This window comes from Phaseolus vulgaris, chromosome 7 (genome assembly GCF_000499845.2).
Source record: "Phaseolus vulgaris cultivar G19833 chromosome 7, P. vulgaris v2.0, whole genome shotgun sequence".
NCBI classification, from domain to species: Eukaryota; Viridiplantae; Streptophyta; class Magnoliopsida; order Fabales; family Fabaceae; genus Phaseolus; species Phaseolus vulgaris.
In genome coordinates this window covers 38,921,664-38,949,401 of record NC_023753.2, presented here as the reverse complement: position 1 = coordinate 38,949,401, position 27,738 = coordinate 38,921,664, and the positions used below count along the sequence as shown (strand labels likewise).

Here is a 27,738-nt window from a genome sequence, read left to right as displayed (position 1 = left end):
TTTAATTTTCATTTTCCTAAAATTTGAACTCCCTATTTTATCTCCAACCTTAGGATAGACAAATATAATCTATTTTATAAATCTTAAAGAATTAAAAATATAAAACACTACCTAAAATTATCAATTCACCTTTCGTTAAATATATTAAAATTTAATAAGTGTCACATAAAATAGAATAAAAAAAATATTCATTTAAAAAAAATGCAAATAAAGAAGAAATTTTACAACCATCAAAATCAAAATTCACTTATTTTAAGAGAGATTAAAAAGATGTTTATTTTTTTATAATACAAAAGACAGTTAAAATTCATTCAAATAACACATCTATCATTTTTTTACGAAAATAACACATTTTACTTTTGATTGAAATATTGGTAACAGATTTTTCAACCCACTTTTGATTAGACGAGGAATTGGTTACAAAAAAAAAATTAAAATAATGGTTATTTAGTTTTAAATTTTGTATTTTCAAAATTTTGTATTTTTATTATTTTAAAACTATTTTTTATTTTAATGCATGTGTTATCAAATTTAAATTATTGAAATAATTTTAAAATGCGTATGAAAAGGTTGCAATATTTGTGAATACTTTTTTCAATTTTCAATTTTATTTAAATACGTTGAAATAAATTTTTAAAACTTTTGAGGGTGTTATTGAAAACCTAAAATACTCAATCAAGTATATTTTTAAAATAATATTATTCTAGCATGATTAAAAATAAATAACGTGAAATATTTAATTAAAAATAAAATACTAAAATAATGGTTACAAATTTTAAACTACGATAACTAACCTTCAGTTTATAATATAACCAATTTGAAATAATTATAAGAATTTGAAGAAAAATGTATATGTTATAATTAAAAATTGAAATTATTATTTTATACCAAAATTTAATTGAAGATATATAAATAATTTTTTTAGTCAGATTTTTATTAGTTAAATTTATAATTTGTGTATAGATAGATGAATTTGAATTGTTAATTGCGAATAAATTATCAATTGTTAAATTTATTTCTTAAATTGAAATAAAAGTATGTCTATGATAAGAATCTTGTAGTGTGCAGAAGTTTTTGCTCTTTTGGTACAATGCTACATGACCAAGATAGCAGAAACATTAATGAATGAAGAAATAACAAATAAGAGGCATTTCATTGATTGTGGTACATTATCTACAACCATTGAATCTTAAATATGAAAGTTGAAAATAAAATACAAAACATACACATGAAAACTCTTAAATCCACCACTACACCAAACACTTGCCATCGACAGCAAGAACTGAGACAAAAGAGGATGCTGAGGTATCTGCACTGTACCAACAAACTGTCTCTAAAGAAAATGAACAACTAGGAGCAAGGTTTTGAGCACAAAACCACAATTCTAGCTGCATCACCAACTCTAACATGGTCTCCAAAACCAATACAATGCAAACACATTTGTCTACAGTTTTCTGCAATGTTAAGGTTTCAAAGACTCAAAACTGCAACAGCAATTGCAATTTAAAACCTTGAGGAGACTAGAAATGAGACCAATGATTTGAATATGTACTTCACCAACTTAAAACTAGAAAATGGAAAGCAAGGTGCATTCAAGAAATCAACAAACAAATGGTTTCAGCGGCCATCAACAGAAGTGAAAGACTCTGCAAACCCAGTAGGCCTTGCAGGGATACTACTCTTACTGTCCTGCGGGTCCACATAGCTCAACTCCTTTCCTTCTGTCTCTTGCCAATCCTTCACCATTTGGTTAAGGGGAAGAGTGTAGTCTATGCCAGAATACTCCTCGGTGTCATCATCTAGTGGTTTCCATTTCTCAACAAGCGGTCCAAGAACATTCACAGCATGACTCATATCTGGTCTTTGGTATGGTTCTCTGGCAGTGCAGTGCCCAGCTAACTCGGCTATGATGGAGACAATGTCGAACATTTCTTCCTTTATGTCAAGGGCAGGGTCAACAGCAGCCATTAGTTTCTCCTTGTCTGATTTTACATGCCAGAACCACGATGCCAGGTACTGGCTTTCCTCAGGTCTATCCTCGTCAAGTGCCATTAATCCAGTTAGCAGCTCCATTAGCACCACACCGAAACTGAAAACATCTGCTTTGGTGGTGACTTTGCCTGTCACTGAAATACATAATATAAAATGCAGAAATCAATGTACTTTATGAATGTGCCAAACACATCAGGATCATACATTTGGGACTGTAAAAGTTTCAATATGTGGTCCCTGATAATGATATTATGCAGAATCACATGAAGTCTATCCTCTTGGTGAGATATTTGTCTCTGTTTTCAGTGAAATTTTTAGAGTCTTTTCAAGAAATTTGACAGATTTCTTCAGTAACTACAAATTGCTGAAAGAGCAACTATATGTAACAGTACTTATTCTGTGCATAATTCATACTTATCATGCCCCGTATGATGGGCACAAGTAAGTTGAAATCTTTTTCCCTTTGAATCAGGTGTTTTACTAATTCCCATGTTAAAAAAACAGTTAAAAAAATTGAGCTCTAATTCGTTTTGCTTGAGAGTTCTAAGAGAAAACCTGAACATTAAAGAAGGGTATACAGCAGCTTTTAGAAACCATACACAGAGAAGGCAATAGCATATAGAATCAACAGAAGTCGCAGCAAAAATAAAGTATATCATAAAAGATTTTCAAAATAAAATAAAACAAAATTACCTGCATATTCTGGTGCCAAGTATCCAAATGTACCAGCAAGCCGGGTCACTACAGATTTTTTGCCATCAGGAGCAAGTTTTACCAATCCAAAATCCGAGACTTTTGCTCTAAAATCATCCCCAAGCAAAATATTTGATGATTTAAGATCTCTGTGGATGAAGATCTGGTGTGCCAGACTGTGAAGATACTCCATTCCTCTAGCAACATCCAATGCAATATTGAGCCTCCTCTTCCAAGAGAGTGGTTCCAGTTGCAAGGTCTTCCAGTGGAAAAGATGCATACTGAGAGCCCCTTGTGGCATATACTCATAAACCAGAATCCTCTCATTACCTTCAACTGAATAACCCAATAGAGATACCAAATGCCGGTGCCGGACGTTTGATAGAACTGCAATCTCAGACTGGAACTCATCCAAGGCTTTGCTGGTAATGACACCCGATTCCATTCGTTTCACCGCAATCTTAGTCCCATCATCCAATTCTCCCTTGTAAACTACTCCAAATCCACCGCGTCCAAGCTCATTCTCCCGTGCAAAATTCTTGGTCACATTTCGAAGGACCTGAACCGATATCACAAGGTTCCCAGATTCAATGACATGAGACTCCCCACTTCCATTTAGAGTCCCAGACCCAGCGCCAGTCACTGCTGAAACACTCCCATTGTTGTTGTTAGCAATTACAACCTTCAGCGCAATGTTCGAGTCTGAAGGATCTCCGGGGTGAATCACCAGAGACCCTGCTCTGTCAGAGACACCCTTTCTCTTCCTGAAACAATACACATAAAGCGGAATGAGAACAAAAGCCGCAGCTGCAACACCTGCAATAGGAGCCACAATTAGAACCAAGCTTTTCCCTCTGGAATTATTTGACTCAAGAGAAACACTGCGAGGCTTTGGATTGGGACTAGATTCTTCAGATGGATTAGGATTACCCTTATCAGATGAAGGAGGTTCAACCTTACCAGAACCAGAACCAGGACTAGGACCAGAACCAGAACCTGGTGGAGAAAGAGAAACTTCTGGGGCATCAATCACAAGCTTCACCCCTTTCCCAAAACTCGGGAAGGGAAGAGATATGTTATTACCACTCAGATCCAACAATGTCAATGATCTCAAACTAGTCCAATTACTGGGTATCCTACCACTGATATCATTACCTCCCAACCTTATTCCAACAAGAGAATCCAACTTGGCAACAGAAGGACTCAAAGTACCACTAAGATTAAAGTTACTCAAAATAATCATTTCCACCTTTCCATCCCCATTGCACTTTATCGCCAACCATGGCCCATCACACGGATTATTCCCACTCCACGAATCAACCAAAATCTGAGGGTAACCCAACCCCCCAAGAAAATCCAACAGCGCCATCACCTCAAACGCACACATAACCCCAGGCTTCGACAAGCAAAAATTATTGCTTTCAAAACTCACTTTATCCGCAGCAAAATCAGGGATCGGACCCATGAAGTGATTATTATTCAAATCCAACCGCTGCAACTTCATCCCACTCAAACCACGCGGAATCAACCCAACAAACTCATTCCCATTAAGATCCAAATCCCTCAGCGAGACCAAATCCCCAATGTTCATCGGAATACTCCCGCTAAACTTATTCCCGTGAAGCCACAAACTCGTCAATGAAATCATGCTCGCAACAACTTCGATTTTCCCAGTAAGTCCGTCCCCGCGCTGGTTGTTTAGCCAGAGAATCTGCAACGCCGGAACGGCGTTCAACGCCGCCGGAATCTCCCCGGTCAAGCTATTCCCGGAGAGCTGCAGCACCTCCAGCGACGGCAAGGAGCCGAGAAACGCAGGAATGGGACCCACCAAGTTGCAGCTCATGCAAGAAAAGTTCCTCAACTGCGCCGAATCTTCCAAAGTTTGAGGAAGCACCCAGCCACCAGAAGAGGCATTGAGATTATTGTAATCCAAAGCCAACACCTGGAGACTCCGAAGCCCTCGGAAAAAATCCCCGGGAATGGATTCAAAGCCGTTGCGGTTGAGAAACGCGTATTTCAAGTTTGACAAGCCATTGAAGGAGGGTAAGGGCCCGTTGAGGTTGTTGTTCTGCATACCCAGATTCTCCAACATGGAAAGCTTGTTGAAGTTGGAGGGTAGCGGGCCCACCAGATCCAAGTTCTTGGTCTGAATCTGAGATACTCTGTTGCCATTGCAGAAGATGTACTTCCATGGAGGATTCCCACACGGGTCTCCTCCTTCTTCCGGCCACGGTAAGAGCTCCTTGTTCTTCAAACCTCTTCGAAAACTGTTCAGAATCCCCACATCGTTCGGGTCCGTTTCGGTTAACACTACCGTCCACAGCGAGAAAAGGAGCAACGGCAAAGACTTTGTCAGTGCCACTGTCATTGCCGCGTCCCTTAAAACGCTGCGTTTCGGGAAGGCATCACCGTGGAGAAGAAGCTTGCTGCCACCAACTACGAACAGTGAGAGTGCAATGTATTTAGATTGAGTTTGAAGTCGCTGTTATATCATAAGGCCTTGTTTGTCTCTGCATTAGTAACTACAATCACTTCCACTACGCACGTCCTATTTTTGTAATAAAGACTCATATTTAATTCACCTAAACTCCTCTTAAGACTATAGTATTTTTTTATTAAAAGTAATTAAAAAAATGCATTTTTCAACTATTTAACGTAAACAAACAAGTATTTGAAAACTCATTAGTCCCATAACTCGCGTCACAGAATCACGTCAGATCGAAATGAATACGCAGGTTAAAATAAACCATGCTGTGATTAAACTCAATTAATTTCACATTAATTATTTCACGTGCTCAATTTACCTCTTTAACTTTTTTATCTCTCTTTTTTTTATCATACATTTCAAAGGTGTACCTTCATATTTTTGTAGTATAATAAAGTTATACAACAATATCCAGATAAAGAGTAGCTTACCATAAATATGATATTTAAACAATAAATAAAAAATATCACATTCAGTGTTTTTTTAATAAATGTGAGCTAAATCTACTATCTCGACACTCACCATTTATTTATTTTATTAATTATAAAAATCATAACAATGTTTTTTTTTATTATTATAATCTTTCGAAAAGGGCATTGCTGTGTCTATGGGTCCTGTTTCTGTTCTTTAAAATTAAATTTATTACCTAGTTACTTCATCCATTTTTTAATGGTTAGTTTTTTTAAGAAATTTTTTTGTCGGTTTATCTTTTAAATTCTAAGATAATATAATTTTACTTTTAATTATATCCCTAATTTAATTAAGGTGTAGAGATAACAATTAGTTATGATAAATAATGACACATTAATATAAATTAAAATAAAATTTATTATAAAAAATAAATAAAGTAATTGAAATTATATTGTTTTAATTTAAATCCATTAAAATAACTTCGTTAGTATTAATTACTGAATTTAAAATATCATTAAAGTTAATTTTATTCTTGAAAGGTCTTTATGGTTTAACATATAAAAATTATTTTTTAATTTATTGAGGTTTTCTCTTAATATATTAAAAAATTACATTATTTTTCAAGATTAATAATATTTTTTTATCGCTCTTCTCTCTTCTCCATATGTATCATTTCATGATAAAACTCGGACATAAACGTCAAACTTCAAATTTTACAATGCTTCACATAAAATAATTAATCTTATTAAGATTATTTTGACGAACTTCAAGTCAAAATAAATATATTTAAATAAAAAAAATTGTCATATAAATAAAAACGTGAAGTCAGCGTATTTTTTATTAATGGATAAATATTCAAAATTTCATTTTAATTATAAAATTATTATTTTTCTATATAATTTATATGTTTGGACAACTTTAAACTTATATTTTATAAAAAATATATATAACTCTTTATCATTTCCCATTTCTGTAGATAAATATCATCATACTTAAAATATATTTATACACGATTTTTTAATTGTATTTAAAAACTAAACCTATTTTATATAATTACATTGAATTAAAATATATTAAGTCAATTATTAATAAATATATTGTTATTGCGACTCATGTACAGCTTGCCACGTAACCACAAACGTGACTATGAGATGTCAACCTCGATACGCGTGTCTCGCGGTCTGTTCTTTAAACTCGGAGACTATTTATATTTTTCAAAATTTATAATTATATTTTTATGTTTCTTTTATTCTAATTCTAATTTATTGCCTTTAAAAATAAATTTTACATAAGTTATTTTACAAAATTAATACATATTTGACAATTATTTTTCAAACAGCTAACCAATTTATAACGGGATAAACGATTTAACTCAATTTTATCCACTTTAGACCAAATTCTACAACTTATACATATTTATTAGTATATTAATATTATAATATATAATAATAAATATCACCTACCCAGATTACTATATAACGTTTTGTTATTTTGACTTAACAAGTCATTATACTATTTTCGTATTTAATTATAATATTTTTTAATAAATTTAAATATAAACACATTATAATCGTGTACTCCATTTATTTAATAATAAAAAAATTTAAGTTTATCCTCGAATTAATTAATATTTCATTTACCATGATTTAATTTTATTTTTTGAAATCATTTAAGTAAAATATAATTTTAAGAAATATATTTTTAAATAAAATTAGTATAATTAAATAATACTGTCTAAGTTTTTAATTAATATAAGTGTTATTTAATTTATTTTATAAGGAACAAGTTATAAATAATCAGTATACAATCATTACTATACGATTTTTTTTACTTGTCTCTGAAACAAGCATTAGAGTTATAAATTTAGAAACGAGTTATTTCAGAACTATGTTATATTGAAACTAAATTTATTTAAACTATTTTATTTACTACAAATACTAACTATACAATACGTATCACGATTATTCTTTTAGCTGTATTTAATGTTTTTTCATTATATAATAAATCACAGGTATATATATATATATATATATATATATATGTATATATATATATATATGTATATATATATATATGTATATATATATATATGTATATATATATATGTGTGTGTGAGAGTGAGTGTACTAGGTACTCATGGAATATAAGAATGAATACTAAATTATAGTCACTCACATGGGTATAGATGTTAACATGAGTATTTTCCTTTTTAATATGAGCATAGATAAAATAATGATTTAAAATCTATTTATTTTCATTCTTAAATAGGTTAAACTTATCTATAAATTAGAGAAATGAGTTAAGGTTGTTTGAGAAAATGTTTCACATGAACAAAACTTTTTATTCTCTTGAGGTAATTTTAAAATAGTATGTCAGAAAGTGTATTTTCAATATTTTTCTCAATCCTTAATTATGATACACACATGTTTATTTGTATCCATGATTTAAAACAAGTAGTTTGAATCTAGATGATAATATTTTTAGATCTCACAAGAGTTGGTCCTTGAATCTGATTCATTATACTTATCAATATTTGTTAAATGATAAAATAATACTTTCGAAATGATTTTTTTAAAATAAAATTAGTTTATATACATATTAAAAATAAAAATGTTAACAATTATATAAAAGAACTTCTACAAATCAATTTTTGGATGATAAGGTTATCCATAAAGTTTTTAAGAAAAAAAATATAAGTTTATATTGTATATTAAAATTAATTTATTAAAAAATTTGTCCAAACATAAATTATTATAATATTGTACTTATTATTACTAAGAAGTTAAATGGAAAAAAAATTAATGATTGAATTTTATTGGTGATTTCTCTACTTGTATTTATGTTTAGATTATTTTAGTTGTTGAATTTTATATAGTTATACATGTTTTACTAGTTTATGGATTGAATGTGTTTGTGTTTTGTGCTGCATTTATTGTCAATACTAATGTTCCTTTAATGCTTTGTAATAGGAGAAAACTTGTTTTAATTAATGTGGAAAAATCAGCTTTAGAGTTTTTCATAATTTTCCGTGAAAGAAATGCTTTTGTTGATAAGTTTGCTAACCTAGTTTTTATTCATAATGAATATTTTCGTTGGTATAATAGACTTGCATCTAATCTTTTCGTAGGGTTCTTTATTAATAGATATAAATTATCTATATACCGTTTTTGTTAATATATAAATTTTGATTTAATCCTTCATATTTTTTTTTATTTTATTTTTAATAATAATTACAGTATATTGCTGTTAATTAATGTGTCAGCTTATATTGAGATATAAATTTTATAATAATAATAACTAATACAATCAAAATTTCATAGTGATGTCTACAATAGTTTTATATATAAAAGATATATATATGATACGTGTTTTATATTTTTATTGGGTTTTGTCATTATATTTAATAAATAGTTTGTAGATGTCAATGCGCTGGATGCTGACCTGGTATTTTCAATGATGCTTTTTTTGTTGGTCCATGGTTGTCTTTCTTTCTGTCTTTCCATGGTTTGAGTTAACATGCCAAATTTTAGGTTATGCCTCCCACTAAATTCTTCAGATATGGAAAAACGTAACATTTTTAATTTTATGTGAAATAAAATTCTCAACTTCATTCTCTATCCTAACTTATTTTATGTGGAACCAATTTAAATAATCATTTACTATTACAACTTAAATAAACTCGGTTATATGTTGGACCTTGGAAATTGTATTTTACTACTACCTTCTAATAACAAACTAATTATCATATCATCTAAAAACTTTAACATCACACACTATTTATTTACAAACAAGGCTAAATTAAATTAAAAAATTATTATTTTAAATGTTCAAAATACTTTTTTTATTTTCGTTTAATACTCTGCTATTTGATTTTTATTGTCAACTTAGCTTCTATTTTTTCATACCCAACAAAACGTTTTTCAATTTCCTCTATCTTCTCGATTAACTTATTTTTTGCGAAAAAAAATTATTATTGAGTGTAAAATATAAAAACAAAACTAATAATCAGGTTATAGCAAAATCAAATAATATAATACTTAATTGAAAATAAAAAATTAAACATTGGTATAATTTTTTTAATAAAGATTATTTAATTCATAAGCTAAGTAGCTATATTTTGTTTAACTTATATTTTGACTTTGTTTTGTTAAGGTTTTTGGGTTTCAGTAAAAGTGGTATACTACAGACGAAAACAAAACAAAAGGGTACTTTTTATGTTGCAGAGCATATGTGTAAGAGAATCTTGATATTATCAGGAATCACGTGCCTCGTTTACACGAAGTCGCTGGTTGTGACACTCACAACCCTTGTTCTAATGCAAATTAGTAAATTCAACACACTTTTCCTTAAAATTAATCTTGGATTAGAGAAATAATTAAACATTAATTACGTGTTAGATAACTTAGACCGTAATTTAAGTCCATTTAATATAAATCGTGATTGAGCACAAACCTCCAAAGCTCAGATTATCTCGAATGCGGTAATTGATCTAGCGATACGATATTTCGTATTTGAGGTTAAAACATGAATGTTATCTATAAAAACAAATGTGTCTCAAGATTCTCTTGGAGATCCCACATCGACTAAAAACGAGAATATTTCATTGTATATAAGTGGGTGCAAACCCCATCTCATGAGTCGGTTTTATGAAGTTGAATTAAGCTTAAGGTTCACTTTATAATAAGATATATTCCTTTTAGACTCGATTGAGAAGTTTGTTTCGATATCGCTAATATAATCTCACATGTTCAATAATCGAAGTCAGTAACAATTTAAATATATCTTCTTAAAACTTCTTTTAAAAACAAAATCAAAAAGAAAAATCATAACGAAGAAACTACTTCGAAATAAAACCAAATAAAATACTAAAAGTAGAGAAGAAGGAACAAGTGTGATAAAATATCTGATTCCTTGCATATTGGTGAGAAACTGTGAAGGAAGAAATAAGATGGAAGAAAAAGCCTTAAAGATAGGGTAATAAGTGGCATAAAAGTTGTGTGACGTAATTAAGGAGAAAGTTTTTTGGGGTTTTGTGGTGTATCTCGTGAAAGGGACCACAAGGGTATCAACATCAACCCTTAAATTTTATCTACATTTAATTTGGTGTATGTTTAGTTGCTTCTTGCACCCAGTGATACAAATTTAATACTTCACTTCAAGTTTTAAAGTTACTTTAAATAATTTTACTTTACATGCAAATTGTAGATATAAGATTCAAAATCATAATAATTAATTTAATTAATTGAAGAAACTTGTATAGACTTTAATATAATTTTCCCAGGTTTTGAAGGTGTCATCTACATGTAAAACGCAGGTTAGGTTGCTCAGCATCATCAATAATACCAACTTCGCATGCCTCACGTTCATGGTCATAATAACTTTTAAGACCTGCAAGAAAGAGAAGATAGGGGCAGTAAAAGGAAAAAAAATAAGTAAAATGTTTATTTTTTACTCATAGTGTAAAACACTGTGAAAAACAAAGCACCATTTTCATAAATATATAAATTTTAATTTAGTTATTTTGTATATTTTATAATAATATATTTTTATATTGTTGGTTATTAATTCATATTTTATTATTTTTAAATTATTTTACCGTTATATTGTATTAATGATTAATTTACAGGCATGTTAGTATTCTTATCTTATAACTTCCAGTAATTATAATTTTATATATATATATATACTCAATCATATATATATGATTGAGTAAATCAAAATGAATAAGATCATTGTAATTTTGTGTAATTAGATTCAATCAGTTGCTACAACTTTTTGTCTTATTTTATTTTTTTCAATTAGTTCTTACATATATATATACTAAATGATTATTATTACTTGAAATATTGAAGATCAGATAAATTATTATTATTACTTGAAATATTGAAGATCAGATAAATTATTATTATTACTTGAAATATTGAAGATTAAATAGAAAGTAGCAATGAAAAAAAGTACACACTTAAAAATTGGATGAGCCATTGGTGAAATTCCTTTTAAAAATTGGATGAGCCACTGGAATTGAATAATGCAGTAAACTTTTTCAGATTTAAATTCACAATTTCTTAAGCAGTGGCTAGTTTGGTGATTTTGTATAACAGCTAAAAATGGAAATTATAAGTATCATTTATGTGATATTTAAAAAAAATATGGATTAACTTATTTATATTAATCTCATTCACATTAAAATTTAAAATAGATATAAAATAGGTTTTTTATAAGAGTAGTTTGAAAAATCTTCTTCAAGGTCTCTCCTAAGTCTTTCTAGTCTAAAATAACTTCACAAACATTTATTTAATTACAAGCTTTTACTTGAATATTAATTAATCTTACTAATGAAAAATAATAATGAAATTATTTTGCTTTTATTTTAAGAAAAAATATTTTACTCAAAAGGCATAATAAAAACAATTAATTAAATAACGTCTTCTTATCACCCATTAAAATTATGATAATAAATAGAAATCACCTACTCAATTATACTTTTGTCATATTGATAGTATAAGTTGCTTGAATGAGAGAAATTGTTATTTATAGATACCATAAAGGATAAAATATGAAAGACATTTTATCATTGAAATTGTTTATAAAATTGGTGAACCAACTTAGTTGGCTAGTCGATTTAATTCCCAAAAATGTAAACCAATTCCAGATTTGGTGAATAATTCGTTGAACTAGTTTACAAAACACAAGAAAAAAAATGATGAAGAGCCATTGTTTTTTTTTTAATTTTTAATATTTTAACTAAGGCTTTATAACTTTTTTCAATCAATTTTTGTTAATCAAATGATAAAGATCCAATCTTAAATTAAAAAAGGTTAAAATGATATAGAAATTTAATAAGGGCAGAAGAAAAAAATATAATATTGGCATTTTGTGGTATAATTTTAAAAAATTACTGACTTGCATATTTTTATGCTTTTTAGTATATATAATTAGAAATACATATTAATACTAACTAATTTAACCATAGTTTAATGATAATTAAATTAATCGCCTATGAATTAATACATTCATTTATTCATTGCGTGCTTAAAAATCTGTCACATTTTCTTTAAAAACACGTCATTTTCACTTTTAACATTAAAATTAGTATACACAGTTTCAAAAAGTCGTATATTTTAGGCATGCATGGTAGACTAAACACACAATCAAACAAATATTTAACAATGATTCCGATTTCTAAAATGTAAATCAAAATTTACATAAAATAATTATTATAACCAACAACATCAATCAAACATAGTTGATAAATAATTAAATTATTTAAACATGTTTTTATGATTTCCATTTATATATATATATATATATATATATATATATATAAACTTAAGAAGATAAAAACCACTTCAATGATCTATGTGCACCTTCAAAAGGGAAAAAAAATTATATTACATGGAAACAATTGTTACGATAGTCCATAAATAAACTGTGCTTAATTTTGCAAAATCTCTGAAATTCTACATTCGAAGTTTGAATAATTTTATCTATTCATGTTACACTTTTAATTTTTACTATTTAATTGAAATTTTCATATTTTTATATTTATTAATTCAATCAATTAAATTTGTTTATGATTTTACTATGTTGATTATCTTATTTTTTTTCTATGCAAATATATTTTAATATAAAACCATAAAATTCAAATTAAAAACAAATGGTGTCTAATTCTAAATGCTAAGTGTTCTCACACCTTGTGGAATGTTGAAAAATGTACTACTACTAAAAAAAATAGTTTTCACCAACCCCTTTAGTATTTACATATAGTCTTATTTAAATTTGAAATTGTAGGTGGCAATAAAAAACATTTTAGTTCAATATACAAATATTCACAAATGAATATATGCATTTTTTTTAAAGAGTGATGTTCCTTATCAAAATCAATTTGAAACATCCTACTACATACCCAGCAAATCCTTTTTGATAAACTAATAAATAAATAAAAATTATTGTTGTTTGTTGGAACATTAATTATTATTCTCACCAATACTATGCATCGCATGTAAACCTCAAAAGCCATATGTAATTGAGCACCTAAATTTGTATATAAAGTGCATTGGACATATTTAACCAATCATTCATACTTCAACAGACATTTCAACAAAAATGTGGGCCCATTTCCATTTTCCACTTATCACCATGTCTATTTTTTAATTTGAAGTTCTTAGATTATGTTACAGATTCTATTGTGGGAGATAAATCACAAACTCAATTATTATTATCAATGATTCTAAAGAATGGTGAGGCTTCTGGGGTGGGTTCGAGTGTGGGGTAGAACACAGACAAAGTTGGACCCATCGTCTGGTGCAATGTTTTTTGTTTTGTTTGTAGCGTCTAGTGAATTTAAGAGTGCACTTATTAGGACCAAAAAGATAAAAAAAAAATATTTATTTTGCTCTTTTCTCTAACCTAAATGTACCTCCATGTTTCTTTCCATCTTGATTTAGGCCATGAAAAATGTTTGGTATTGCACATTCACCATATATACATTGCAATCATCCTTTATAAAGATGAAAATAAGTGCTTAGTTATGAACAAAAGACAAGTGTCTAGCTATGAAACCCTCTTCTGATAAATTATGTACCTTGCACTTCCCATTGTTGAATGAGTACTTAATTATGAAAAAAAAATACATTTTTTTCACTATGATATGTCTTACTTTGTAGCTCATGATCATAGTCATGACCTTTAGTTGAGGTGTTCATACCAAGTTTTCTAAATCCATCTACTTTTTTTTTTTTCATTTGAAATGTAATCATGGTTTTTATTGTCGCTTTTCATCAATAAAATCATTCACAAGTGCAATGAGACATGTGGCATGTTTTTGTTTTGAATAAATTTTAATATTTTCAAATGAAATGGCCATTTAAAATTTAGTATTGTTCAAAGCCAAAGGAAAAATTTGTATGGAAGTAGAGAATCCCTACCAAAGAGAATAAAATGGTAGGGTATGGTGGTTGTACAATGTGGAATAACATTAACATTGAGTTGTGAGAAGTGAAAGGAAGAGAAGAAAAGTAACATGTTAGAAGTGTAGTGTGTGCATGTTAACATTGGTTATAACTACAAAGCTCCAAATTTTGAATGGACAACTCTCTTACATTCACTTAGATATTTTTGGAATTCACAATTCTCGTACGTCCACTTAGATATTTTTGGTAAGCTATGTAGTATATTTTTGGTAAGTTATGAAAGAGAGTCATTTGGCATATATGATAATTTAGTATAGATTGATTAAAAAAATAGTAGTTAAGTTAATTTTGATTCATAATTTTTTTTATTATAACACGTGTTACTTAAATAATTGAGAAAACCTCAACACACTATTTAAATATCGAAAATGTATTGCTCATCCAAAAATTATTTGACAGATGTACTTGAAGTGGTTCTCAAGACTTAACAAGTTCGTCGATAAAAAAAACAAGCATTACTTGACACAACATGATTAAATGGTATGAAATATAACCATAATGTCGAGATTAACTCCATAACTTGTCTTAATTCAGGCCCAAAATTGGAGGCTCGCTAAAATGCTATAAATATGTATAAAATATTATAGAAATTATATTTGTATATATTCATTCAACTCATGCCTATTATCTATATACAATCAGATTGGAGACATATGCTCCATATAACTTGTTACTTCATATGTTATGCCTATCTATCAATAATTACACTAAACTATTACCTTATTTTTACCTCATATATTATACATCGATACACTTTCTATATACATCTATATGAAAAATATAATAATTCCAATAATATACACTTCACTAAATTTTTTTTTACGTATTTATTACAACAATTAATACTTCAATCACCAAACATCAAATCCTGACTCGAATGTCTTTTAGGTTGTGTTTGGATTGAGAAGAGGATTTAAGGGAGTTAATTTGGAGTGATTTGAGAGAAAAGTGTAAAAAAAGTGAAGTTGTTTGGATTAGAGTATATTAGAGTGGTTTTGTGAGAAAAATTTATTGAAGTTTGAGAGTGATATGATGATTGTAAAAATATTTTTATTCTTTTAATGTGTAAAATGTAAGTTTACAAATTTACCATTTACTTAAAAATATTTAAATAATAAAATATGAGATATTTTTGTATAAATTTTAGTTAATTAAAATTTTATAAATATATAAAAATAATAATTTCATAAAATCAAATCAAATCAAATAAAAATAAAAATTAATTTTAATTATTATTAAGTATGTAATTTATATTTATATTTTTTTTATTTATAATTTTATTAATTTTTAATATATAGTATTCTTATTTTAAGTTTTAAATATATTATTAATATTTTATAATTTTTACCAATGTTATGTCAAAATGTTTCATCGCTTTTCTTCTCTTGGCACAAAAGATGATTTTTAGCCCTCTCTCGCAAATCATCGCTTTTAAGTCCGTTCAAATCAGTGGAAACAAATGAAATTTTTTTGCGCTTTCCAATCCGAGTGAACATCACTCGGATGCAAACAAAGCCTTAGGTAGTGTTTGCTTCTGCAGATGGTTTTCGAGCGTGGATGGGCGAGCGAGTTAGAAACGTGTTTGGTTCCAGTGAGTTGAGGGTGGGTGTGAGGATGGGTGAGCGGATAACATGAATATTGATTTCTTCTCATATATGCGAGGATTAGCAGTGATGGAAAGTAAAATCAACGTTATTTTACATAGATACCCTCAATGTTATTATGTTTTTATGGTTTAAGAAGAACAATTTTGTCAAAAAAATAAAGTAGAATCGATTTTTTTTTCGGTGTAAACGCAATGAAAATCGATTTTACATTTTTTATATTTTGAGTAGAATCGATTCTATTTCATATTGTTTTTTTTGGAGAATCGATTTTAGGCCCAACTATATTTTATTTCAACCAGAATCGATTCTTGGACACTTTGGAAAAGAAAGAATCGATTTGGTATCTTCTCTCACACCATCAATTTCAATTCACTTCCCATTACGTAGTAGTGCAGCTTCTTCTTCCATACAAAAACTAAATCATAGGTAATAAATCCTAACAATTTTATTTTATAAATATATTTATATATTAAAATAATTTTAAAATATATTGACTTCTTTATAATAATAATAATCACTATTACTATTATTATATATAAATATATAGAAATTATTTTTATTAGTATTATCATTATTAATATTATATATACAATATACAAAATTAATATATTAAATATTATATTAACAAATATATTTAATTATACTATTAATAATAACATATAATTATATATAATAAATTTACATAAATACTTATCATTTTAAAAAAAATCATAATTTATTATTTAAATATTTTTTAATAATAAGGGTAAATTTGTAAACTTACATTTTATATCTTTAAAAAAAATTATAAATTCCCTTCCAACTATCACATCACTCACAGATTTCAATAAACTATCATCACAAATCTATTCTATCATCCCTCAATCCAAACAACCTCACACATTCTCACACATGCTCCAATCTTCACAAATCCACTCCCTCCCACCCTCACAAATCCCTTCCCCAATCCAAACAAACCCTTAGAGATACTCCATATTAGTCCATATTAGATCTCAAATACAAACAAAGCCTTAAAGATACTCCATATTAAACTAAAATTGACTACCTAAACCACAACAATTGTTGGACCTCTATATGGATAACATGTGATGAGGAGCTTATTATTTAAGTTTTGGTAGCATGTCCCTTTTCGTGTACCCTACGAATTGATGGCTTAGGGATATCCATAAAAAAAGTGAGGAAGAAACAAAAACTAGGTACTTTGATTCCTCTTTTAGGAGTCTAGATATACATGCTCATCAACGTACTAAAAATAAAATTCTAAATTAAAGGAAGATTACTCTCTCTGGATATAACAAACAACACATGCAAAAAAGCAAAAACAATTATTTGGTTCATTTTTACCTTGTAAGAATGTGGGAATTTACTTGGACTTTAGATTCTTGTTATAATTCTGAAATGTGTGCCAAGTGGAGCATGTAATATCAAAATGGAGTGAAATGATAAATAAGAAAAACGATAATTTCCACAATTTGGATGTCATAAGGTAACTGTGGTGTGGACCTATTTCGTGTGATAACAAAACTTTTTATTACTTATTGCATAAATATATGTAGATATTACACGTATAGTTATAGAAATATAATTTTAAAATTCTTCATTCCTTTACTCAAGTTCTACTTCATCTCTAACACACCCTTCACGCTGAGAGTAATAGATAGAAGCTTGTGCGTGGGATAACCATATTATGGGTAGTGACCTGATAAACCCAATAAATATTTCGTTAAGATAGGTTCGAAAATTGCTCTGATACCATATTAAGGAGTGGACTTTAAGCTTAACTCAACCCCATAAAACCGACTCATAGGGTTGAGGATTGCACCCATTTATATACAATGAAATGTCCTTATCTCTAGTCGATGTTGGATCTCCAACAATTATTTTCATTAAATAATGTAATTTAACTTTTATTTATTTGGGTTAAATTCAATTGAATAATTTGGATTAAAAAAACAAATTTCGAAATATCTTTTAAATTTTCTCAGAATATTTTTTTAAAAATAAAGCATAGTAATTAATGTTAGAAGAACTAAATTATTTGATATTTAAAAATTTCTATATAGTTAATAAAATAAATTGAATGATAATTATATTATTTTTAATATTATTTAATACTGTTGGTCTGGTTGGATTGAGTCTTGAATTCAATAAACAAGACTCGTCGTACGATCGTTAGGAAATTAAGTTGAATTAAGTTTAATCTAATCATAAAAAAAAGTTGAATACAACATGTTTATGTTACGTTCAAGTTTTATCTAACTTAATAAACACTCTTATCAAAATAATTTAACTCTTTGAAGGACGAGTGAATTAAATACTAAAATAATAATAATTGTCTCATATTCATAATTTAAGTAGGTTATAATTTTTAGGTTTAGTCTGATTCTACCCAAGTTCAACAAGTTAATAGATTGTTGTTTTGTGCTTTTAAAAGGATAACGAATAATTTAAAGTAAAAGTACTTAAATTAAAAAAAATGAAAAATGTATGTATTTATAAATTTTAAGCTACATTAATAAAAAATAATTTTAATTTCTAGATGCAAAAATTTGATATATAAATTAAGTTTAAATAAAATTTTGGTACTTCATAAATTTACAAATAATTTTTTTTAATTATTTTGTTTAAAGGAAAAAATAATCAATGTGACAAAAAAATGTTGTTTCTCTTCTGTTAAGGTTTGCATAATCTACTTCATGTAAATCACCAATAAGGAGTGATCAATGTATTACTTAACAAATATCAATAAACAGTAGGATCAAAACATAAATAAATTTTTTATTAAGGACCAAAAGAGAACAAAAAATTATTGATGACCACAAAATCTACAAATTTACTTTTGAGTAGTTAACATTTAACTTATTTACAAATTTGTTAATGCTCTTCATCTTATTTATATAAGAACTCAAAATGAATGTAGTAATAGACATTTTGTCATTCTCCTAGGACTAGAGACATTATCTTTATTAACTTAGTCACATTATTATAGTTGTACATTTGATATTTAATTCATTTTCTTAAAGAAACATTTTAATCCCTAATTATGTATTTATTTAAATGGTTTTGTTTTTTTTGAAAATTCATACTTCTCTCCCAATTTTAAGTTATTTGAATATTTTTTTTATATATTTTATAATCGTATTATTAATATGAAATATTTCCTACTTTCTCTATAATCCATTTTGTCGGGAACTTAATTGATATCTTTATTGGGATTTTTCCTTCCAACCACACTTTTCCATCTACAATATTTAAATTTGAGATATGGAGATAAAGTACATCACGAATTTCAATCAATAATATAAATATTAAAAACAAGAATATTAGTAATAGAATAACCCATATTAATAGGAGATTAAGTGAGATTTGTAATAGTATTCACCGTTACTTTGAGAATAAATAACATGTATTAATATTATACTTCAAAGAATAAAATTTTACCAACACCTTTTCTTAAAAATAAACATTTTTGTGTGAATCCAAAGTATCTATTGATAAAAAGTCCAAGACTTTTTTTATTTTATTAATTTTATCTTTTTTCAGCTAGTTGTCTACCCATTATTTATGCATGATCTGAACATTTAGAAACAGAAATGAATTTTAATAATTATTATTTTAATTTTTTAATTTTTTTTAAAATAAAAGAGATCAATTACTTTTATAACATTTTAAAGTGGAGTTGCAAAAAATAACTAGAAAAAGTAAGAAGTTATTTGACTGAAAAAAATGGAAATAAATGTTTCTTCCGGTGAAGAAGCCCAACTAAATTTGGGCCCAACTAAAATTAGGCCCAACTAAAAGCGTACTGTCGCAGCTTAGGGTTTATAAGCGACGCGTTCTCTAACGTTAAACAATCCTCTGTTTCTGAAAACACTGTCGCGTCGTCACCATGGTTGGTTCTGCAACTTGGATTTCACACTCTTTTCTTCTTTTGCATTCGTTTTTTATTCTTACGTTGTGGTTTGTGTAATTGCAGCCGCAAGGAGATTACATAGAACGTCACAGAAGAGACTATGGCTACCGTTTGGATCACTTCGAGCGTAAGCGCAAGAAAGAGGCGCGTCAAGTTCACAAGCGCTCTGCAATTGCCCAGAAGGTTGCTTTCACTTTCACTCTGTTTTTTCTTTTTCTAGAAGAAGAGATTAAGTTAATTGATTTTGCTAGCTTTAACGTAGCTGTATTGCCATGACTCAAGATTCAATCTAATCTTTTGAATTTTTGTTAATTCCAATTGAACAGGCTCTGGGTATCAAGGGAAAAATGATTGCCAAGAAAAATTACGCTGAAAAGGCTCAGATGAAGAAGACGTGAGTTTTGCTTTGTTTTATTTTTCATTTATTTTTTTTGAGTTTTAGCTTATTGTTTTCCTCCTTATATGCCGTGTGTTAGCTTTTGAGCTTTTGTGTATAGGGGTGCTCGTGCTGGGGGTCGTATTTTCATTCTTGGTATTTTGTATTAGTTTTGATGCCAGAGTTATCTGTGGTTGATTTCTTATATATGGATAGTTCTTAAATGGAGTTGATCTAGAGTTGTTGTGTTGATGTCAGATAATTAGATTAGCATGGTAGTTTTTCATCTTTGGATTTGTCTCTGGGGTGTGAAATTTATGAGATAAATTTCTAGTTTCATCACTGTTCTGTGTCAACAGTTTGGCTATGCATGAAGAGTCAACATCTAGGCGCAAGACTGATGATAATGTCCAGGATGGAGCTGTTCCTGCGTATCTTCTGGATCGTGATACCACGGCCAGGGCAAAGGCATGCTCGTGTCTTGAAAGATTGTTTTGTGTCTTGTTCTTTAAGTCTTGCAAGTAATCTGATGGATTTCTACTTTTAGGTTCTTAGCAACACGATTAAGCAAAAGAGGAAAGAAAAGGCTGGGAAATGGGATGTTCCTCTACCTAAGGTGAATTGCGATCGATACTTCTTTGTTTTCATGTGGATGGAAAGGGCGTTTTTGGGTAATTAAACGAATGTATAATTTCTCTTTTTACTAGGTACGCCCCGTGGCTGAAGATGAAATGTTCAAAGTGGTCCGGACTGGTAAAAGAAAGAGTAAGTAACTGAGTATTTACATTACATTTTCCTTGGTTATTCATTCAATTGTTTAGCTGGCCAAAACTATTTTTTGACTTCACTTTTCAAATTCGTGGTTGTATGATGTTTTAATTAATTGGTGCTATATGATCAAATTTGTATAAGAATATCCATTTGAAGTACTATTTACATTGCATGATTGTCGTTTCCGCGTCATTCTGCAAGTCATGCTTGTTTACAATTCTTTCTTCTTGACTTCCCTTCTTCGGTTGATTATGGACACGGACAAACACTGTGTATCTTTGCTTGAATGGGTTGGGGTGCTTGTATTGTGGTGGCTAAGTCAAAAACTAACTCTTAAATCATTTTGGTCTAGTTAGTATTATTGAATAACCTGGGAATTTTTATTGTTTTTGAATGTGTTACTGGTTGTTCATTGGAAGCACTTCAGAAGTAGTAGACAAAATGCCGAAATATCATTCTTAGAAACACAATTGATACTATGTGGCTCACCATTTTTCAGCCAAGCAATGGAAGAGGATGGTTACAAAAGCTACATTTGTTGGACCTGGTTTTACCCGAAAGCCTCCAAAGTACGAGCGATTCATTCGTCCTACAGGGCTGCGGTTCACTAAAGCTCATGTCACCCATCCAGAACTTAAATGCACGTTCAATCTAGAAATAATTGGAGTTAAGAAAAACCCCAATGGCCCTATGTACACCTCTCTTGGTGTCATGACCAAGGGAACTATAATTGAGGTATTTATACTTTTTCTTTCATACTCACAAACAACACGATTATAAGCATTTAAGATGTTCCTAGCTTCCCCTTTTTATTTGCTGATATGCACTAAGTTAATAATATAACTGTAAATTTCAGGTGAATGTCAGTGAACTTGGTCTTGTCACACCTGCTGGGAAAGTTGTGTGGGGTAAGATTATTTGTCAATCATTGGACTGAAATTTTTACTGAAATCAATGTGTTGAAATCTTGTTTCCCGGATGCAGGTAAATATGCTCAGGTCACAAATAACCCAGAAAATGATGGTTGTATAAATGCTGTCTTGCTTGTTTAGGAACACTGTTCAAACTTGATTTCAAAGGCGGTGGTCAAGACCCTCTCCTATGGTTTTTTTGGTCGTCAACCCCAATCTTAAAGTAATTGTCTGAGAAAATAGGGAAGTATTTTTGTTTTCTGCGTGGAATACTGACAGGAGGTTTCTATAATTCATCTTGTTTGGATAGCCACATGCAATGATCTTATCTAGCGCATGATGTCTAAGGTTAACTAGCATTGTTCAAGAGTTAGAAAAAGAAGTTACAACTTTGTATAGCCCATTTGTTAGACAGCATTTTTGAGTAGCTGGATTTGTATGTTATGGTTGAATGTTATGTCCTACCAATGAACCAATACATTTTAAAAATTTATTTACAAGCAATTTCGAATTTGTTTGGGTTTTATACTCCCAACAAACCTAATGATTTTCAAGATATAGACTTTCCGTCCTTCAAACTCTGTCACAGCTTATGAATTCCTTTGCAGTCTGTTGAAATTCCCATGCACTTTAAATTCGTCATACATTTTCAAATGTAAAGATAATTTAAAATTCTTGGCAAAGTCATTATAACAAGATAACAAGATTAAATTACCTAATTTTAATATTGGACTTGCTGTTGAAGATTGGATTTGAGAAATCAAGGCTTAAATCGCATTTAGTAAATCCTATTTTAGTAGGCATATCATGAATCTTCTGTTACAAGTAACAATGGTTGTATTCAAATTATTGTTGAAACTTGAAATAATATAAGCCTTAACATACAACAATTATTTTTCACTGTGGAGACACCCTTATTTTTTAAGCTACTTGTATATTTATTATTTTGATCCCCTCCAAATTATTTTAATATATTTAAGTTTAATTATTTTTTATGTTTTCTTCCACTTCATTTTACATTGTTCAGTTTCTGATGTTAAGGAAGGAATACAACAAGTGAAGATTAGCATCTCATTATTATATCAATATATTTATTTATTAATGTTGTGTACATTAGAATTTATAATTATTGAAATAGAATCATTTAGGTAAATTATCTTTGAAATAATTGAAAGAATTAAAATTTTAGAGTTAAAATTGATGCAAATTATTATCTTCATCAAAAGATTACCTTTTAGACACAAAGATACAAGAGAAATGTTGAAGAGGACATTTTGTTTTTAAATATCACAACCCCTTTTAAGGTTTTAGTATAATTTTCTAAGACATTGCTGATCAAGGATATATTTTTTTATAAATAATACTTTTAATGTTAATTAACTTTTCTTAACTATGAATCTTTTTAATTAAGATATTATTAAAATTTCTGTTTTATTGAGTACTTTAATTATTTTTTATTTTCGTTCAAGTAATCAGTAATTATTTAGTGTTTTTCTTCTCTAGTCTTTCATTTAACTTCGAAAAGAGGAAAAAAGCAAGTTGACTAACTAGTCTTCTCGTTTCCAACTTGTCAATTAATTTATGTTTTTCCCTCACAATCTCCTTGAACTCATCAGTCAATGAGTTAGAGAAAAGAAACAACCGTTCCACTAATAATAAAAATCAAACGAAAAATTATTTAGATAGAAATAAAATGTATTTTAAATACTCAATAGAACGAAAATTTTAATAAAAATTCAATAAAAAAATCAAACAACATATAAATAAAAATAAAAAAGATTTGAAACACTAAATAGAATATTTTTTTTTAAAAAATAAAGAATATTCAAATTTATGAAATTAATTAATCTTACTTTAAATAGAAAAGTTGACTTCTTTTTATAGCTATCGTAGTAATATTAAATTATATACTCATTTTTGTGCCATTAATGATTTTTTTCCACGTATTATATATATTATGTTTTTTTATATCACTTTGACTCCAAAATTATTGGTCAAGGTGCATGATTTTTTGCTACTTTAGTTTATCACATCTATTTATCCATAAATGATAGAACACACCCATTAGCTTTAGTTTTCGTGCATTCCCGTGATCGAATATCATGCACCATCCCATGCCAGAGTAACCTCGCCAAAATTGCACTACAATGCAAAATGGATTGTGTAAACAATAAACTAAATTCATATACATTCCCTCCCTTCACCATTTATGTCCTAACTGGAAACATTTCGTTCATTTGACTTATCAAAAAGGTGTTTTAAATCTATGCATAAACTAATCTAGTTTTATCTTTTAAGAAAAAACTTAATTCAGTTTATCTATTGTTAATTGAGAACTGAAAAGTTCATCCAACTAGGACACATTAGTGAGACACAAAAGACAAGTTCAACCAGCAAAATATATTGTGCAAATCCATAATGCCATTCAATTAAGGTTTTTATAGATTACAACACAGCCAGATTTAGAAAAGAAAAAACGCAAGTGACTCACATACACGGGATATTCTTAGCCAAATATTTAAACAAAGACAATGCTTGATCATTAAGAGACAAGTTGAGGAGATTGAGGAACAAGGTTCATTGGCATTTGGGATTCAACCACCTGCAGCAAGCCAGTGGCCAATCTTCTTGTTAACTCTTCAACTGGTATCTTCACCACATCACCCCTCATTCCAATGTCTGTAGCATACCTACTGGCACAGTATACTCCAAAAGCTGTCACTGCCATTCCATATACGTTGGTAGTAAGCATTCGAAGAGGTGAGGATAGAACAGCAGCGAGAGGGCCCCCTATGATGGAAACAGCTTGGCCACTTTGTCCAATTCTTCCTTGCTCAGCAACTAGGAGTTCAGTTTTGCAGTAGATAGCAAAGTCTTCACAGTTGTTCTTGAAAACATTGTAGCACCCAAAGCCATTTTGAAGCAGATATTTTGCTCGGTGGACGACGATATCATCTTCATCAGAGACTGCAAGAGTACACGTTCCACCACGGGCTTTTGCAAGGAAGAGAGCAGGGGAAACAGCATACTCAAACCGATACAGGATGCCACCGGCTAGGAAGCAATTCAGGCATGAGAAGATAACCCCATGTTCCTCTTCGGCAGTTGTACATGTTGGGCAACTTTCTCTAGCCCTGGCTGGTGCTGAACTAGTGAGGAGAAGATCTAGTGCAGTACCAGTACCTACTTCTTGCCCACGTCTAGTGAAGTGAATGACTGTGTCATCACCCACATAGATGCCTGTCATTTACACAATAAGAGATTTCGTCATCACACACACTTTGTTCTATAAATGAAAGATAACTCAATCTTGATATTTCTTTGTAGTGTATGTGAATTGGTTAATCCTCAACAGCCAATATACATAGATATATGATGAAGTGAGACTCTTAGGATCACAAGAGCAAAAGAGAAAGGAAGAGGGGATGCGAGAACTGGAAAGTGTAAAGGTGGATATAGTTGATAAACAAATGTCTAGAAGTCCAACCATACATAAATCATCAAACAGATTTTTAGGAATACCGGTGTAAGACAAAACTATTACATAATTAACAGAATTGAATGTAGGAGTACATTAGCTACATGGATCCAAATTGTCTTCCACTAAATTTAAGGTTTATCCACTCATTGTTAATGATAGGCAACGGTACCACATCTTCAATAGTATTAATGTAAGAGAGCATTGTCCAACACCCGATATACCTTCAAAATTGCATCTCCATCATTAACATGAGCTCTACCTAATGCTACAGTTTTCTTCACCTTGTTCTCTCATCATATAGTTTTCAATGTCCATGATCCCTATAGTAAAATGAATAGTTTTTTTCTATTATTTAATCTCATTATATATCATGCAAAAAAACCATAATTTAAATCCTGAAAATTTATGCTAGGAGCAGAATGACAGTCAAATCATCCTGATTCTATGGTATGTATCCTTTCTGATTCTATAGAAATGAAGACAAAAATATTAACACTTTGTTCTATTACACAGCTGAAGGTGAAAACCCCTTTTCATGGCTGCCTTTGATCAAAGAGGCAATCATACCAAGGGCCTCATCAAAACTTCACTATATGCCTCAAACAACAAAATAGCAATTCTAACATATTTTAAGAAAATAACCTAAATCATATACTGCTTAGCAATACTTCATTTTCCATTAAACCAAAAACAAAACAAAACAGAAAAGTGAAAAGGGAGAACCGTGATGAGCATAAATGTACGCAGTCCTCCAGGAGTAGATGTGATCCCCTGGTGTCAGGCTCTCTCTAGTTACTCTGCATCCATAGTTTCAAATTCAATTCAACAAAATTTCCCATTTTGTTTTTACAGACAACAACAAACGCGGAATAAAGAAACCTTAAAAACACGAAAACGATGTTTTTGGTTTGGAGCAACGTAGGAGGAATCGAAATTAAGCGTACCTGTTCGATAGAAGCCCCATGTCAGTTACCGTTGTTCCCTTTCCGAGCAGAAGGGAAGAGGCTCCAATTCCTCTCCTTAATAGTGAAGGGGATTGAAGAAACGGTTGGGGGTGCAATGACGATTTTGCCCTGGCTTCGCCGTTAAGGAATGTCACGGTGGAAATGGCGTTGAAGACGTTGAGTTGAAACAAAACGTGGCAACGCGCTGCTACAATATCATGCTTTCATATATGGGAACTTGCACATTGTACACGTGTGATGGAAAAGATTAAGATCAGCAACACGTGCCAACTTGCGCTTTGCGTAAGGTCCAATGAGGTGGGCTATAATTGTAAGCCCAATATCACACAAATCAAAGATGACAACATCGGGGAAAATTCTTCTTACACACAATTTTTTTAATTTGCACCCTACATAGTTTTAAATTTCTAAAAATGTCTTTCATTTTAAAAATAAAAATCCAGAATTGAAAATAATACATTCTGAAAAGTAGATCCATAACAGATTCAGAAATAAAAATTCGGAAACAAAAATCAAAATTCCATTCCAAAAAAGAAATCTAGAAACATATTCTGAAAGAGTTCAAAATGTATTTTTATATGTACTCATTTTATTTAGGGATATTTTCGTTTTTTACATTAAAATTGGATACAATGATATGGTGCAAGAAGTAATTGCGCAACATCGGATGAAAGTAATAATAGGGATGCATTTTGAAAAAAAAATAGGAACAAAATTTTAGTAATTTATAAATTAAAAAGCATATTTTTTTTTCAAACGTTTTAATATTTTGTCGCACATAGTTAAAGAACTTTTTTACTATTGAATAATACTTTTTCTTTTCTAATCGAATTGGATTGTAGTTAACAATAAAAGAATTAACATGATTATTTATTTAGAATAACATCATTATAAAACTAACTAGTTTTATTTAAAAAAGTAAATGATAATCAATTTTAAAATCATAAAAAAATAAAATAAAACAAAATGAGATGAAGTGAGTATTGCTTTATCACCCTATATACTTTTTTGTTTGCTAGTAAAACAATTTATTTGTTAACTTGTATATTAGTAAATTTAAGTTTATATAAATTTGTATATCACTCTTTTTTTATTGTTTTGTCAAAAGAAATAATAAGCTTATTCATACCTTTTATGCTTTTGAGCAAAAGATGAAAGTGG

At 29.4% G+C, this 27,738-nt stretch overlaps 3 protein-coding genes across 3 annotated transcripts; 1 reads left to right on the top strand and 2 right to left on the bottom strand.

Moving 5' to 3' along the window:
• Positions 1–1,126: 1,126 nt before the first annotated feature.
• Positions 1,127–5,254, bottom strand: LOC137830749 (receptor protein kinase TMK1-like). Its single transcript, XM_068638261.1, has 2 exons — positions 2,686–5,254; positions 1,127–2,126 (listed from the first exon to the last, which is right to left on the bottom strand). Exons 1-2 carry the CDS (start codon positions 5,051–5,053, stop codon positions 1,618–1,620), a joined length of 2,877 nt encoding a protein of 958 aa, XP_068494362.1. The 5' UTR covers positions 5,054–5,254; the 3' UTR covers positions 1,127–1,617.
• A 14,684-nt stretch (positions 5,255–19,938) lies between these two features.
• On the top strand, positions 19,939–22,620 carry LOC137830745 (uncharacterized). Its single transcript, XM_068638259.1, has 9 exons — positions 19,939–20,052; positions 20,137–20,256; positions 20,400–20,467; positions 20,809–20,917; positions 20,997–21,065; positions 21,157–21,214; positions 21,720–21,955; positions 22,077–22,128; positions 22,205–22,620. Exons 1-9 carry the CDS (start codon positions 20,050–20,052, stop codon positions 22,270–22,272), a joined length of 783 nt encoding a protein of 260 aa, XP_068494360.1. The 5' UTR covers positions 19,939–20,049; the 3' UTR covers positions 22,273–22,620.
• A 1,893-nt stretch (positions 22,621–24,513) lies between these two features.
• LOC137830748 (protein LEAD-SENSITIVE 1) lies at positions 24,514–26,796 on the bottom strand. The gene is made up of 3 exons (XM_068638260.1): positions 26,557–26,796; positions 26,336–26,409; positions 24,514–25,371 (listed from the first exon to the last, which is right to left on the bottom strand). The coding sequence occupies exons 1-3, from the start codon at positions 26,574–26,576 to the stop codon at positions 24,674–24,676; spliced, it is 792 nt and encodes a 263-aa protein (XP_068494361.1). The 5' UTR covers positions 26,577–26,796; the 3' UTR covers positions 24,514–24,673.
• Between the last annotated feature and the right edge of the window lie 942 nt (positions 26,797–27,738).

Coding starts and splice junctions, on each gene's coding strand:
- LOC137830749 (XM_068638261.1), bottom strand. CDS start 5,053: ATGACAGTGGCACTGACAAAGTCTTTGCCGTTGCTCCTTTTCTCGCTG. Junction 2,127..2,685: donor CTTGGCACCAGAATATGCAG/GTAATTTTGTTT, acceptor TATGTATTTCAG/TGACAGGCAAAGTCACCACC.
- LOC137830748 (XM_068638260.1), bottom strand. CDS start 26,576: ATGGGGCTTCTATCGAACAG. Junction 26,410..26,556: donor ATGGGGCTTCTATCGAACAG/GTACGCTTAATT, acceptor CTATGGATGCAG/AGTAACTAGAGAGAGCCTGA. Junction 25,372..26,335: donor GTACATTTATGCTCATCACG/GTTCTCCCTTTT, acceptor TGTAAATGACAG/GCATCTATGTGGGTGATGAC.
- LOC137830745 (XM_068638259.1), top strand. Junction 20,918..20,996: donor ATACCACGGCCAGGGCAAAG/GCATGCTCGTGT, acceptor TTCTACTTTTAG/GTTCTTAGCAACACGATTAA. Junction 21,956..22,076: donor CCAAGGGAACTATAATTGAG/GTATTTATACTT, acceptor TGTAAATTTCAG/GTGAATGTCAGTGAACTTGG.